The sequence below is a fragment of the Juglans regia genome, chromosome 5 (genome assembly GCF_001411555.2).
Source record: "Juglans regia cultivar Chandler chromosome 5, Walnut 2.0, whole genome shotgun sequence".
In the NCBI taxonomy this organism is placed as follows: Eukaryota; Viridiplantae; Streptophyta; class Magnoliopsida; order Fagales; family Juglandaceae; genus Juglans; species Juglans regia.
This window is the reverse complement of record NC_049905.1, coordinates 1,424,566-1,438,147: the sequence shown is the minus strand read 5'-3', so window position 1 is coordinate 1,438,147 and position 13,582 is coordinate 1,424,566. Positions and strand designations below refer to the sequence as shown.

Here is a 13,582-nt window from a genome sequence, read left to right as displayed (position 1 = left end):
AGAAAAAGAAAGAAAAGTGGAGGAGGCTGATGAGTAGATTTTCTCCATAGGAAATCCTAAATCATCCTGTGAAAGGAAATTAAGGCATACACGTCTGACTCATTCCTGTTGTGGATTTGCTGCAAGTATTAGTACTTGAGTTGCCTTGTAATTCCTTTTATTCAATTATCTGCCTATGCACGATGAGGCAGAATAATGTGCATTTCTTCATGACTATTTAGGGGAAAGACCACATGAGACTGCTAGCTATTACCGTTAAATGCAAAAGGCATGTCTTGATCATTCCTGCCAAGACCGCCCATGTTCTGATCATTCGACCTCAGCAACTCCACTAACCATTGAGGATTCTGAGATACTGCCATATCTTCGTTCCTCAATCCAAAACCCCCTTTCTGATCCATTGACGACTGCTGATTGGGCTTATAAGCATCCATCTCCGTCTCAGCTCTGTTCTTTGTGGCCTTAGTACCATATTTCTCCCCATCGGTACTATTAACATGGCTGCTGCTCGTCCCTGAAGTCACCACTTGGGGAGGATGCATTATTTGTTCTCGAAGCGACTTGATTCGCTCGTCAATCTCCTCTAAACTTTTGTTGACGAGCCATTCCAAGTCGTTCAAGTCCACAACACCCATATTCTGCAGTCCTTGATCACTAACCTATTGAAGATAATGCCTATTTATGATGCAGTTTTTTCAATAAAGTCTATTAATAGTATTTTGTTATTATAGAGAAACTCTGTTATCGTGCATCTTGGGACAGGATGAGTTTTAATGCTCTGTAATTTTCAATGCTATTTATATAATGTACTTCTCCATCTATAATGAGTAGAACATCAGAATCAATCAACAAGTATTTTGGTTGAAGTTCTCCTCTCTCTTTTACTTCACCTATATACTAAAAATACCAACAGTTGGTATCAGAGCAGCTTTCGGTCTTTGGGATATGATGGCTGCACCTGGTTCATCTGCAACTCTTCCCATTTTTTCTGGTGAAAACTATGACTATTGGAGCATAAAAATGAAAACTCTTTTCCTATCTCTTGATCTGTGGGATGTCGTTGAAAATGGAATCTCTTCAGTTGCTGAAGGCACGTCTGAAGGAGCTTCTAATCTTACCCAAGTCAAGTATGATAGGCAAAGGGATGCAAAAGCCTTGTTTATTCTACAGCAGGCTGTGAGTGAGTCCATCTTTCCAAGGTTGATGAGGGCTTCTTCTTCCCAGCAAGCTTGGGAGATCCTGCAACAAGAATTTCAAGGTAACATCAAAGTTAAAATTATCAAACTTCAAGGGCTAAGAAGGGAACTTGAAAATTTCAAAATGAAAGAATCTGAGAATATCAAGGAATATTGCTCTAGAGTCATTGAAGTAGTGAATCAAATGAGGGCTTATAATGAAAATATTTCAGATGAAAGGATTGTTCAGAAAATCCTCATAAGCTTGACTGAAAAATATGACCATGTGGTAGCTGCCATTGAAGAAGCTAAAGATCTATCTTCACTTTCTGTCACCGAGTTAATGGGCTCACTTTATGCTCATGAACAACGGATTGGCAGAAGGAATGAAGTGTCTTTGGAAAATGTATTTCAATCCAAAGTTAGTCTAAAGAATCAAAAGCAAAAGGAATTCAAGAAAAAGTTCAAGGGCACAGCCAAAGGAGGAGAAAATTCTCAAAAGAAGAAGGGAGAATTTTTACCTTGTGGTGTGTGCAAGAAGACTAATCATTTGGAGAAAGATTGTTACCACGGGGGCAAGCCACAATGCTCAAATTGCAAGAAGTTTGGGCATGAGGAGAACGATTGCCGGTTCAAGAACAAAAATCAGCAAGCAAATTTCACCGAGGACAAGGAAGAGCAGTTGTTCTATGCTTGTCATGTTGCAGCCGAGCAAAGAAGATAGTGGTTTCTTGACAGCGGATGCAGCAACCATATGACACCAGATGGGAACTTATTTTCTCAAATCGATAAATTTGTATGTGTTAAAGTAAAGCTTGGAAATGGAGATTTGGTGGAGGCAAGTGGTAAATGAACGATTGCCATGGAAACCAAGAAAGGGACTAGATTCATAAAAGATGTTCTTCATGTTCCTAGCCTTGATCAAAGTTTGCTAAGTGTTGGGCAAATGATGTAAAATGGCTATTCACTTCACTTTGAGGGAGAGCTATGTGTCATTCTTGATTTGAAGAAAAACAACCAAGTAGTGGCAGAAGTTAAAATGGGAAATGGGAGAAATTTTCCCATTACTTGGCAGTACCCAAGAGCAATGATGGTCAAATCTGATGAAACAACTCTTTGGCATCAAAGATTTGGTCATTACAACTTAAATGCCTTAAGGATGTTAAATCAGAAGAACATGATAAGAGATATGCCTTTACTGGACCAAAACATGCCTACTTGTGAAGGGTGTATGATGGGAAAGCAACATAGGCAGCCATTTCCATCAGGAGAAGCATGGAGAGCAAAATCAGTACTTGAGCTAGTGCATACTGATCTGTGTGGTCCCATGAGGAGACTCTCTCAAAGCCAAAACAGGTACTTTATGCTCTTCATTGATGATTTTTCAAGAATGACTTGGGTTTACTTTCTTAAAAAAAAATCAGAGGCTTTTAGTGTTTTCAAAAACTTCAAGTTGCTGGTTGAAAATCAAAGTGGTCAAAAGATGAAGATCTTGAGAAGTGATAGAGGGGGTGAATTCAACTCAAGTAAGTTTGATGAATTTTGTCAAGAAGAAGGGTTGGAACACCAACTGACAGTTGCCTACACTCCACAACAAAATGGAGTCTCGGAAAGGAAGAATAGGACTGTTATGGAGATGGCTAGGTCCATGCTAATGGCAAAGGGCATTCCAAAAAAATTCTGGGCTGAGGCTGTTAATACAGCAGTATATGTGCTAAATAGATGCCCCACAAAGGCAGTGAAGGATATGACTCCAATCGAAGCATGGAGTGGACACAAGCCAACTGTTAGTCACTTCAAAGTATTTGGATGTTTGTGTTACATTCATGTACCTGAACAAAAGAGACACAAACTTGAACAAAAATCAGAGAAAGGGATTTTTCTTGGGTATAGCTCTCAATCCAAGGGATACCGGATCTTCAATCTCAAAACTCAGCAGCTGGTTACAAGTAGAGATGTTCAGTTTGATGAGCATTCAACCTGGAAATGGGAAGAAGAGCATGAACCAGATCTGACTCTTCGTGTTCCAATTATCGAGCAAGTTGAGGAAGAGCTTGAAACATCAACTCCAAATGATCAACCTTCATCACCATTCTCGATTTCAGGAAGTGACAACAACTCTAGAAGTTCAGCAGTTTCATCACCTGAGACTTCTCCAAGAAGATTCAGGGCACTAAACGAAATATATGAATCTTGCAACTTCAGTTCCATAGAGCCTGAAAATTATGCAGCAGCTTCTAAAGAACAAGTTTGGGTGGATGCAATGAAGGAGGAGATTAGAATGATTGAGAAAAACAATACATGGGAGCTGGTTGCATATCCTGACAGTAAGGATGTTATCGGAGTTAAGTGGGTATATAAAACAAAGCTCAACCCAGATGGTTCTTTAAACAAGTGTAAAGCAAGATTGGTTGCAAAGGGCTATTCACAACAGGCTGGGATAGATTTCAATGAAACCTATGCACCCGTAGCTAGGTTGGACACCATCAGAACAGTAGTTGCACTTGCAGCTCAAAGAAGTTGGAAGATCTCACAACTTGATGTAAAATCAGCTTTTCTTAATGGAGAACTTGAGGAGGAAGTGTATGTTCAGCAACCCGAAGGCTTTATGAAGGAAGAAGGGAAAGTATTTAAGTTAAAAAAGGCTCTCTATGGGCTTAAACAAGCACCCCGAGCTTGGTACAGCAAAATAGATAGCTATTTTTGTGATCATGGCTTCAAGAGAAGTGCTAGTGAACCTACACTTTATGTCCAAGTCAAAGGTGAAAGTTTGCTCATTGTCTCACTTTATGTTGATGATTTAATTATAACAGGAAATAATTCGGTTATGATTGAATCATTCAAACAAGAGATGATGAAAATATTTGAAATGAGTGATATGGGACTAATGCACTACTTCCTTGGAATGGAAGTATATCAAGAAGGAGGCATTTTCATTTCACAAAGGAAATATGCTCTTGATTTGCTCAACAAGTTCAATATGACTGAATGCAAATCAGTAGCTACTCCTTTGATAGCAAATGAGAAATTGAAGAAGGAAGATCGTGCAAAAGAAGCCGATGCAGCAGCATATAGGAGTTTAATTGGAAGCTTACTTTACTTGGCTGCCACTCGGCCTGACATCATGTATGCAACTAGCCTTCTCTCAAGATTCATGCAATGTCCAATTCAAATCCATTTTGGAGCTGCTAAAAGAGTGCTGAGATACATTCAAGGCACAAAGGATTTCGGCATTTGGTATAAACCAAGTTCTCATTCAACTTTGACTGGTTTTACTGATAGTGATTGGGCTGGTTCTGTGGATGATATGAGAAGCACATCCGGATTTTGTTTTAATCTTGGAACTGGTGTGTTTTCATGGAGATCTAAGAAGCAAGGATCTGTAGCACAATCCACAGCCGAAGCAAAGTATGTGGCTGCTGCTGGAGCTACAAATCAAGCTATTTGGCTGAGTAAAATTCTCGAAGATATGGGTGCAAAACAGCAGCTGCCAATTGTGATTTATTGTGATAACAAATCAGCAATAGCTATGGCAAAGAATCCTGTCTTTCATAGCAGAACTAAACATATTGCAATCAAGTATCATTACTTGAGAGAAGTAGAAGCAAAAGGAGATGTGAAGCTGAAGTTTTGTAAGTCTGAAGAACAAGTTGCTGATATTTTCACAAAGGCACTTCCAAGAGACAAATTCCAGTTGTTGAGGCTCAAACTTGGAGTGTCAGAAAAATGCATCAAGGAGGAGTATTGAAGATAATGCCTATTTATGATGCAGTTTTTTCAATAAAGTCTATTAATAGTATTTTGTTATTATAGAGAAACTCTGTTATCGTGCATATATCTTGGGACAGGATGAGTTTTAATGCTCTGTAATTTTCAATACTATTTATATAATGTACTTCTCCATCTATAATGAGTAGAACATCAGAATCAATCAACAAGTATTTTGGTTGAAGTTCTCCTCTCTCTTTTACTTCACCTATATACTAAAAATACCAACATAACCAAGCTCCTGTACATGACTTGGGTCATCTCGCTCTCTCTATTCTCTATGTGCTGCTTCATCAGTAGCTCCTCGGATTTAGTTATTCTTTGTCCCAGGAAACTTTCTTGGTTCACCATTTTTCTGCTTTGTTCCGCCTTAGACATGCTCTTAAATCTCGCAATCACACTTTGTGCTCCCAAGGGGGAAGGCCAAACCTCAGGTTCTGGGTCATAGGGACTGTAAATAATTGCACATGTTTGGACTGCACAGAGGGTACTCAGCTCACTCATCTTCTTCAACAGCCCCTTCTTCCTTTTCTTGAAAGTGGCCTTCCTTGCACTATCATTTGCTATGTATGCAAAATTTACTTTCTTTCTCGTCATGGCTAGATCTATAGGGAAATGATTTCTCAAGGAAAATATGTATAGGGTTAATGTTTGACAATTTTATCTCCAAAAAAGCATGGTATTAATGATGTTAAGTTGCCGAGTCTATGGACATTAAATTATATTATATAGAGATTCATACGAAGTACTGTTATATATATTATTCAAATATACTGCGCGCGTCTACACGTTGTATCTATCTTCTTCTGAAGTCTAATTTGTTTAAAATTTCATTTATAGTATTAATTATAAATTAAGTGACATATATAGTAATTAAAAACTGAAGAAAAATGAAGTGTCTTGCAAGTGTTAATTAATGTAAAGGCAGAATACGTGGCAAAATCTGAATGGCCTAATTATAAAGTAATTACTGCTGGAATTGTAATAAACCTTCCATAAAAAGTAATCTAGAAAATCTAAACTCATTAGTTATTTACTTTATTATTTTGTATTAAATAAGAAATATGAGTGAATTAAAATACTAGCTGAGACTGACTTGGCGCCGCGCCAATTAATTTTGCTAAATAAATTGAGGATTATTACATGATATATGTTGTCATTAATTAAAAGTCACCACATATATATATATATATATTTGGCAATCAAGCTACAATGGCACTGATCTTGCGCATTTGCTTCTCTAACGTCGACATGCAGTAGTACATGCTATATATGAAAGCAAAATTTTATGTGTAGTATTTATTTATATGTATTTTTTGTGCATTTCATTAATATAATTTATTATATTATTTTTTTAATATAAAATAATTTTTTTGACTGATAAGGAGTGTGTAAGAGTACGCAAAAATAAATATATATAACAGAAATTATGAAAGAGACAACTATTTATATATGAAAAAGTTGCTCTTTTTGTAGTCTCAAAATTAACTTCAAGGAGAAAAATCAATGGCCGGTGCTATATAAAGCTTTCACAGCTAGCGAATATTATATATATGGCTGCTTCACTTTATACAAATATTTGACTTCAACTCACTACAAATAAAAAAAAAAAATTAAAAAGAGTATTTGTGACTGATTATTTGTGACGAAAATAGACTCATTTTAACGAGAAATAGTTATTTTTGAAAGAAATAATTAGTCACAAATAAACAATTTTCTTGTAGTGACTTGGCTATTCTCTTCCTCTTCTTGTAGTGACTCCATTAATAAAAGGTGCGAAAAATATTGTTTTTCATTAATAAAAGACAGAAAAAGGCCTCATTTTAAGTTGTTGTAAATATAAATTCATAAAAATTATATTTAAAGATTTTAAATAAAATATCATTTTATTGAAAATTTTGAAAATATTATATATAATAATTTATATTTTATTGTATTATAATTACGAATGACTCACTTAAATTTTGCCTTAGGCCTCAATTTGTATTGAGCTGCCCTTGATTATGTGGGCGGCTAAAGGGTTTCCCCTTGGAAGGGTTTGAGTTTAATGTGCAAGACATGACTCATGGTTGAGGAGATAACTATAGATTTGATGAGGAGACAATGGGTCTACTCATGTGGTCAAGGAGGTAACTAAGGAATCATAATCTGTTCCTAGTCCCGCAAGTTGATACACGAAAAACTAAGAGCGAGACAAAGGTTGGTCAGCAGCTCCTAAAGATGCAGCTAAGGTTTTGGCTTTACGAAAATATTCTGGGATTGACTCAGAACCTTTTTTTAGTGTGGCTAACTGATATTGCATTTGCATCACATGGGCCAAAGATTGCGCAGCAACTAAGCTTTGCAAGGTAGTCCATACTTCCTATAGAGTGGAGAAGTCGAGCATCTGGTCAAGTACTTGGGCAGAGAGAGTAGAGTTAAGAGACGAAAGGACGAGATCATGATCTAATATCAGGGTTTGGATTGTTGTTGATCATGGGGGGAGGCATTGTAGAAGTGTCATCCACATGATCAAATAATTGGTGTACGTCCCTCGAGGAAGGGAACCATTTGGGCTTTCCATAAAAAATTATCAATGAAAAGTTTGATTGTGATGAAATGATTTGCATAGTTGAGACTTGTGGGGTTGACAATGGGTGTTGGATTTTGTGTAGAGGAGATGGGAGATGAATCTACAAACGCCATTTGGTTGATCATGATACTATAATTAATGATCATGATTATTTCCTTCACCAGTTGAAACTATATATATATATATAATTCAGTGTTGAACTTGGAACAACTAATCTTTGAAAAATACGGCAGTATTTTCAATTAATTGTTTCTTTATTCGAGAGAATTGGTGGATGCATGGTTGTAAGCCAAATGACCTTATCTTGGTCAAATAGCCCCTTCCCCCAATACTGATCCCTGCCTCCCCGCTTGGGTGGGGTTTCAATTTTTGGCCTCGTCTCCTCTCTCAACCATGCCAGTCCCATATTGCTAGACAAATGGATATTATACCATTCTAATCCAACATCAAGACTCATTGAACAAAACAAAACTAACCTTAAATGATTTGAAAACAAATCAAGCAAAACCACCCCCTACGACAAGTTAGATCTAGGGTTAGAAATATACGTGTGGGCGGGTACCCACCCCTTACGACATTTTGACCCCCTTTTAACCCCCATATACAACTGCACGTGGGGCAGGTGGGTTGCCCCCGTCCCCTAATGGGATAACTAGATTGGGCCGGCGGGACAGGTCACTCACCCTTAGATTTGGAAGTATAGGCGATCTTGCCTCACATTATTATAATTTTAAGCATTTACATGAATCACAATATATAGGATTATTAAAGTCTCACTTTTTACTTTTTAAAAAAAAAAAAATAAAAATGTAAGACCTAATACAAAGAGACAAATATGAGAAATGATATTTGCAATTATAAAGAGCGCAAGTGCTGCTCACTCTTTTTGAAAAAAAATGAGTAAAATGAAAAAATTAATTTTTTAATAATAGATCTTACAATTTTTCAAAAGTAATACACGACATTTACACAACCCATAAGTATATCTAGCATTACCCAACAAATAGATATAACATATATATGAACCGTATCTTATATTAATAGTTGCTGGTTTTTTTTTTTTCTAGGCAAGTTTAGCATTTTATAGATAAGCTAAAGGATTGCATGATACAAGTTAAGTTTCAGTGCTGTTATTTAGATGAATTAATTACCGGGTATCCTTAAATTCTTAATAAATATTATAATAAGACTTTATAATTTGTTCATCTCTTTTCTACTGTAAGCCTTAAAATTTAAACAAAAACACTAGTAGATGATCTTGGTCCTTGGGCGGAGTACTTAAATGTGCTTTGTTGCAATTATTATTATTATTAGGCAATTGGCAATTGTGATAATTAAAAAACCCAATCAATTTTGTTAATTAAAGGTTTGACATGCAGCACAATATCAATATAATTATTATTACAAAATATTATATATAGAGGGGAGCCGCGCCAAACATTAAATTTTGGAATTTGATCTAGAACAATATTCTTGCAAATTAAATTCGTGCCATAAATGGAAATCATTTACTATGAAGAAGGTTAAGCCCTCCTAGTCAGTCATGCATGCATGATTGTTTATATATATGGTATATTATTAAAGATTTTTTCTTAAGCAAAAATTTATTGAATATAATAAAAAAATTCACAACAAAAAAGAGATCCAGGAGGAATTCAAACGCATGTTATATACTTATTAAGTTATATACTAATATAATAAATTGGGTTTATTATCACAAAAAATAAGAATATTCAATTTGGGCACAAAGGATGATCATCATCATGAGATCATTCATATGAATTAATATCAAAAAGTACTAATGGAACTCATCATGTTCTTATAATAAGACGTACATGAAATCTTTTGGCGATTCAAACTAATTTAGAATTAAACAAAAAATAAGAAAAAGAAAGAAAGATCCACATGAATATAATTCATATCCTATATATAGGAAACCCTTTGAATTGGAAAGGCAATGAGGCATACACGTTCTTCACAGATTCAGTACTCAATACTTCATGCATTGCCTCCTTTTATTCATGAGATCATATATAATCTGTGTAACAATGAAATATCAGAAGGTGCATTTTTTTTCACTATTTAGGGGAAATTAAAAGTAGACCACAAACTGTTATTGTTATTATTGAGTGCATACGGCAGCATGCAGCCTTCGTTCCTCCCAACGCTTTCATTCGACCTCAGCATCTCCATTAACCATTGAGGATTCTCATCATCATGTGATGCTGTCTTCCCTTCGTTCCTCAATCCAAAACCCGCGTTCTGATGATCATTGGGTTTGAATTCCTTTGACAACTGTTGATTCTCACCATATATCTCCTGACTGGTACGATTAATATGGCCTGCAGTCACGACTTGGGGAGGAGGCATTATTTGTTCTCGAAGGGACTTGATTCTCTCGCCAATCTCCTCTACAGTTTTCTCTATGAGCCATCCCAAGTCGTTCAAGTCTACAACACCCAGATTTTGCAGCCCTTGATTTCCAACCAAGCTCTTGTACATGACTTGGGTCATCTCCAACTCTCTGCTCTCTCTTTGCTGCTTCTTCAGTTGGTCCTCCGCTTTAGTTATCCTTTGCATCAGGAAACTTTCTTGGTTTACCATTTTTTTGCTTTGTTCCATCTCAGGCATGCTCTTAAACCTCGCAATCACGCTTTGTGCCCCCAAAGGAGAAGGCCAAACCTCAGGTTCAGGGTCATAGGGACTGTAAATAATTGCACATGTTTGGATTGCACACAGGGTGCTAAGCTCACTCATTTTCTTCAACAGACCCTTCTTCCTTTTCTTGAAAGTGGCCTTCCTTGCACTATCATTTGCTATGTATGCAAGATTTACTTTCTTTCTTGTCATGGCTAGCTAGTTCTATGAGGAAATGATTTCTCAAGGAAAATATGTATATATCGGTTAATGTCTGGCAAATTTTTCTCCAAAAAAACATGGTATATATAGAGTGAAGAAGATGCTTGTATTAATGTGGTAGATTGCATATTTGAATAATAGAAGATAAGAATTGGTTGGGCAATTTATTGTTTTTTAAGATTCTCATAAATAATTAGACAGGTATTTAGATTTCTGAATATAATATATATATATATATATATATTTATATATATTCTCTAGACATTATAACTATATTTTTGTATCATTTCGGATTTTATGGATGAAATCAGAATTTGAAGGCTTTGAAGTTGGCCTGAACTCTTATACAAACCTCAATATAAAGTTGTCTTGATGCAATATTGTATTATAAGATCATAGATAAATCTTATCCCGGCTTGAAGCATCGAGATTCTCGTGATATCATCATTCTAATTTTTATGAATGAGACAAAGACACATGAACTGATCATGAACGCGCGCGCGGCCATCTAACGATGTTAAGTTGCCGAGTCTATGAGCATTGTATTATATATATATATATATAGGGATTCATACGAACTTTTATATATATATATATATATATATATATATTAGTCAAATATATGGTGTTGCGTACGTCTATCTTCTTCCAAAGTTTTTCTCTAAAATCTCATTTATATTATTAATTATAAATTAAGTGACATACTAGAAACTGAAGAAAAAAATCAATGGTCTTGCAAGTGTCAATTAATGTAAAGGCTGAATAATATTTGGCGAAATCTAAATGGCCTAATTATAAAGTAATTAATGCTGGAATTATAATAAACATTCCTTAAAAATCAACCTATAAAATCTAAACTCATTAACTATACATTTACTTTATTATAAAATCTAGCTGAGCCGGCTGACATGGCGCCGAGACAATTAATTGTAATAAATAAATTGAGAAATATTAAATGTTGTCATACTAATTAATTAATTATGTAGGACAACTCATCCAAACTCATTAATTAATTACATTATTATTTTGTCATGTATAAGGGATCGAATAAGAATGAAAATACTAGCTACTAATTAATTGGCCGCGTTGACACATACAACTAATCATACTAAATAAATTGAGGAATACATGTCGTCACTAATGTAGGACAATTCATATATTAAATGATTGAATAGTTTGTAGTTCGGCCCTTCTACAAACTATTAAAAGTTAAGAAATGATAGTTGTAATCGTGAGTGGATAAGCGCTACACAATCACTTTGAAAAAAGTGAATAAATACGAGATTTACATGAAAAAAATTAATTTTTTAATTATGGACTCTACTCTTTTTCAAAACGATTGCACAATATTTACATACTCCATGACTGTATATAGCATTACTCTTAAAAGTTTATTGAAAGTTTGACAGCACAATATATATCAATATTAATATTACGAAATATATATATAATTTGTTATGAAAAATGTTAAGCCCTCCTAGTTATGAATATTGTTTATATATATAATATATATGGTATATCAAAGATAATTTTTTCTTTAATCAAAATTTTATTGAATATATAACAAAAATTACAACAAAAAAGAGATCCAGCAGGCCGAAGCCGAATCCAAACACAACGAATAGGGTTTATTATCACAAAAAAATAAGAATATTCAATTTGGGCATAAATTAAGGATGATCATATCATTCATATGAATATAAAAGTGATTGATGGAACTACCGCATGCATGCAGCGCGCAGCTCTAATAAGACCCAAAATCTTTTTAATTTGGCGTTCAAACTAATTTAGAATTAAACAAAAAATAATTAAGAAAAAGAAAGAAAGCTGACACCAATTGCAAGTGCATGATGATGGTTCATATCCTATATATATATATATATATAGGAAAACCCTTTGAAGGAAAGGAAATGAGGCATACACGCGTACTTTTAATTAATACGATTTGAGAGTACTCACTGATCAATACTTGCGTTGCCTCATTTTATTCAGATTATCTGTGTCACAATGAATCAGAAATTTCATTTTTTTCACTATTTAGGGGAACTGATCAAAAGTAGACCACAAAGTACTGTTATTACTATTGTGTGAAAAAGGCAGCATGTGATCTTCGTTCTTGCCAAGACCCACGTTCTCATTCGTTCTCAGCAGCTCCGCTAACCATTGAGGATTCTGAGATACTGCCATATCTTCGTTCCTCAATCCATAACCGACGTCCGGAACCATTGACATGAACTGCTGATTGGGCGTATAAACATCCATAGCCATATCAGCTATGTTCTTTGTGGCGTCACCATAGTTCTCCTGATTAGTAGGGTAAACGTCATGATGGCCACGGCTCGTCCCTGCAGTCACGACTTGGGGAGGAGGCATTATCTGTTCTCGAAGTGACTTGATTCTCTCGTCAATCTCATCTATAGTTTTCTCTATTAGCCATCCCAAGTCGTTCAAGTCCACAACACCCAGATTCTGCAGCCCTTGATTACCAACCAAGCTCTTGTACATGACTTGGGTCATCTCCCTCTCTCGATTCTCTCTTTGCTGCTTCTTCACTTGCTCCTCGAATTTGGTTATCCTTTGCCTCAAGAAACTTCCTTGGTTCATCATTTTTCGGCTCTGTTCCGCCTCAGACATGTTCTTAAACCTTGCAATCACACTTTGCGCCCCCAAGGGGGAAGGCCAAACCTCAGGTTCTAGATCGTAAGGACTATAAATAATTGCACATGTTTGGATTGCACAAAGAGTACTTAGCTCACTCATCTTCTTCAACAGCCCTTTCTTCCTTTTCTTGAAAGTGGCCTTCCTCGCACTATCATTTGTTATGTATGCAAAATTTACTTTCTTTCTTGTCATGGCTGGATCTCTGGAAAGATGATTTCTCAAAGAAAATATGTATGGGAATAAAGTCTAGCAATTGTTTCCCCAAAAATGCATGGTATATATAGAGTGAAGAAGGTGTCTGTATTAATGTCGTAGATTGTATATTTAAACAATAGAAGATTCAAATTGGTTGGAAAATTTATTGTTTTTTAAGATTCTCATAAATAATCTGACAAGTATTTGATTTCTAAATATTTTTATTCTCTAGACATTATAACCATATCTCTATATTATTTCAGATTTCATGGATGAAGTACTCGAATTTGGAGGCCAGCTTTGAAATTTGAACTCATGTACAAACCTCAGTATAAAGTTGTCTTGATCATGC

The 13,582-nt window shown here is 35.4% G+C and overlaps 3 protein-coding genes across 3 annotated transcripts; all 3 read right to left on the bottom strand.

The window, feature by feature from the left end:
• Positions 1 to 242: 242 nt before the first annotated feature.
• On the bottom strand, positions 243 to 5,540 carry LOC108987446 (agamous-like MADS-box protein AGL80). The gene is made up of 2 exons (XM_018960373.1): positions 5,178 to 5,540; positions 243 to 659 (listed from the first exon to the last, which is right to left on the bottom strand). Exons 1-2 carry the CDS (start codon positions 5,538 to 5,540, stop codon positions 243 to 245), a joined length of 780 nt encoding a protein of 259 aa, XP_018815918.1.
• A 4,057-nt stretch (positions 5,541 to 9,597) lies between these two features.
• Positions 9,598 to 10,365, bottom strand: LOC108987438 (agamous-like MADS-box protein AGL80). Its single transcript, XM_018960362.1, has one exon. It carries the CDS (start codon positions 10,363 to 10,365, stop codon positions 9,598 to 9,600), a length of 768 nt encoding a protein of 255 aa, XP_018815907.1.
• A 2,046-nt stretch (positions 10,366 to 12,411) lies between these two features.
• LOC108987430 (agamous-like MADS-box protein AGL80) lies at positions 12,412 to 13,227 on the bottom strand. The gene has a single exon (XM_018960354.1). The coding sequence runs from the start codon at positions 13,225 to 13,227 to the stop codon at positions 12,412 to 12,414; it is 816 nt and encodes a 271-aa protein (XP_018815899.1).
• Between the last annotated feature and the right edge of the window lie 355 nt (positions 13,228 to 13,582).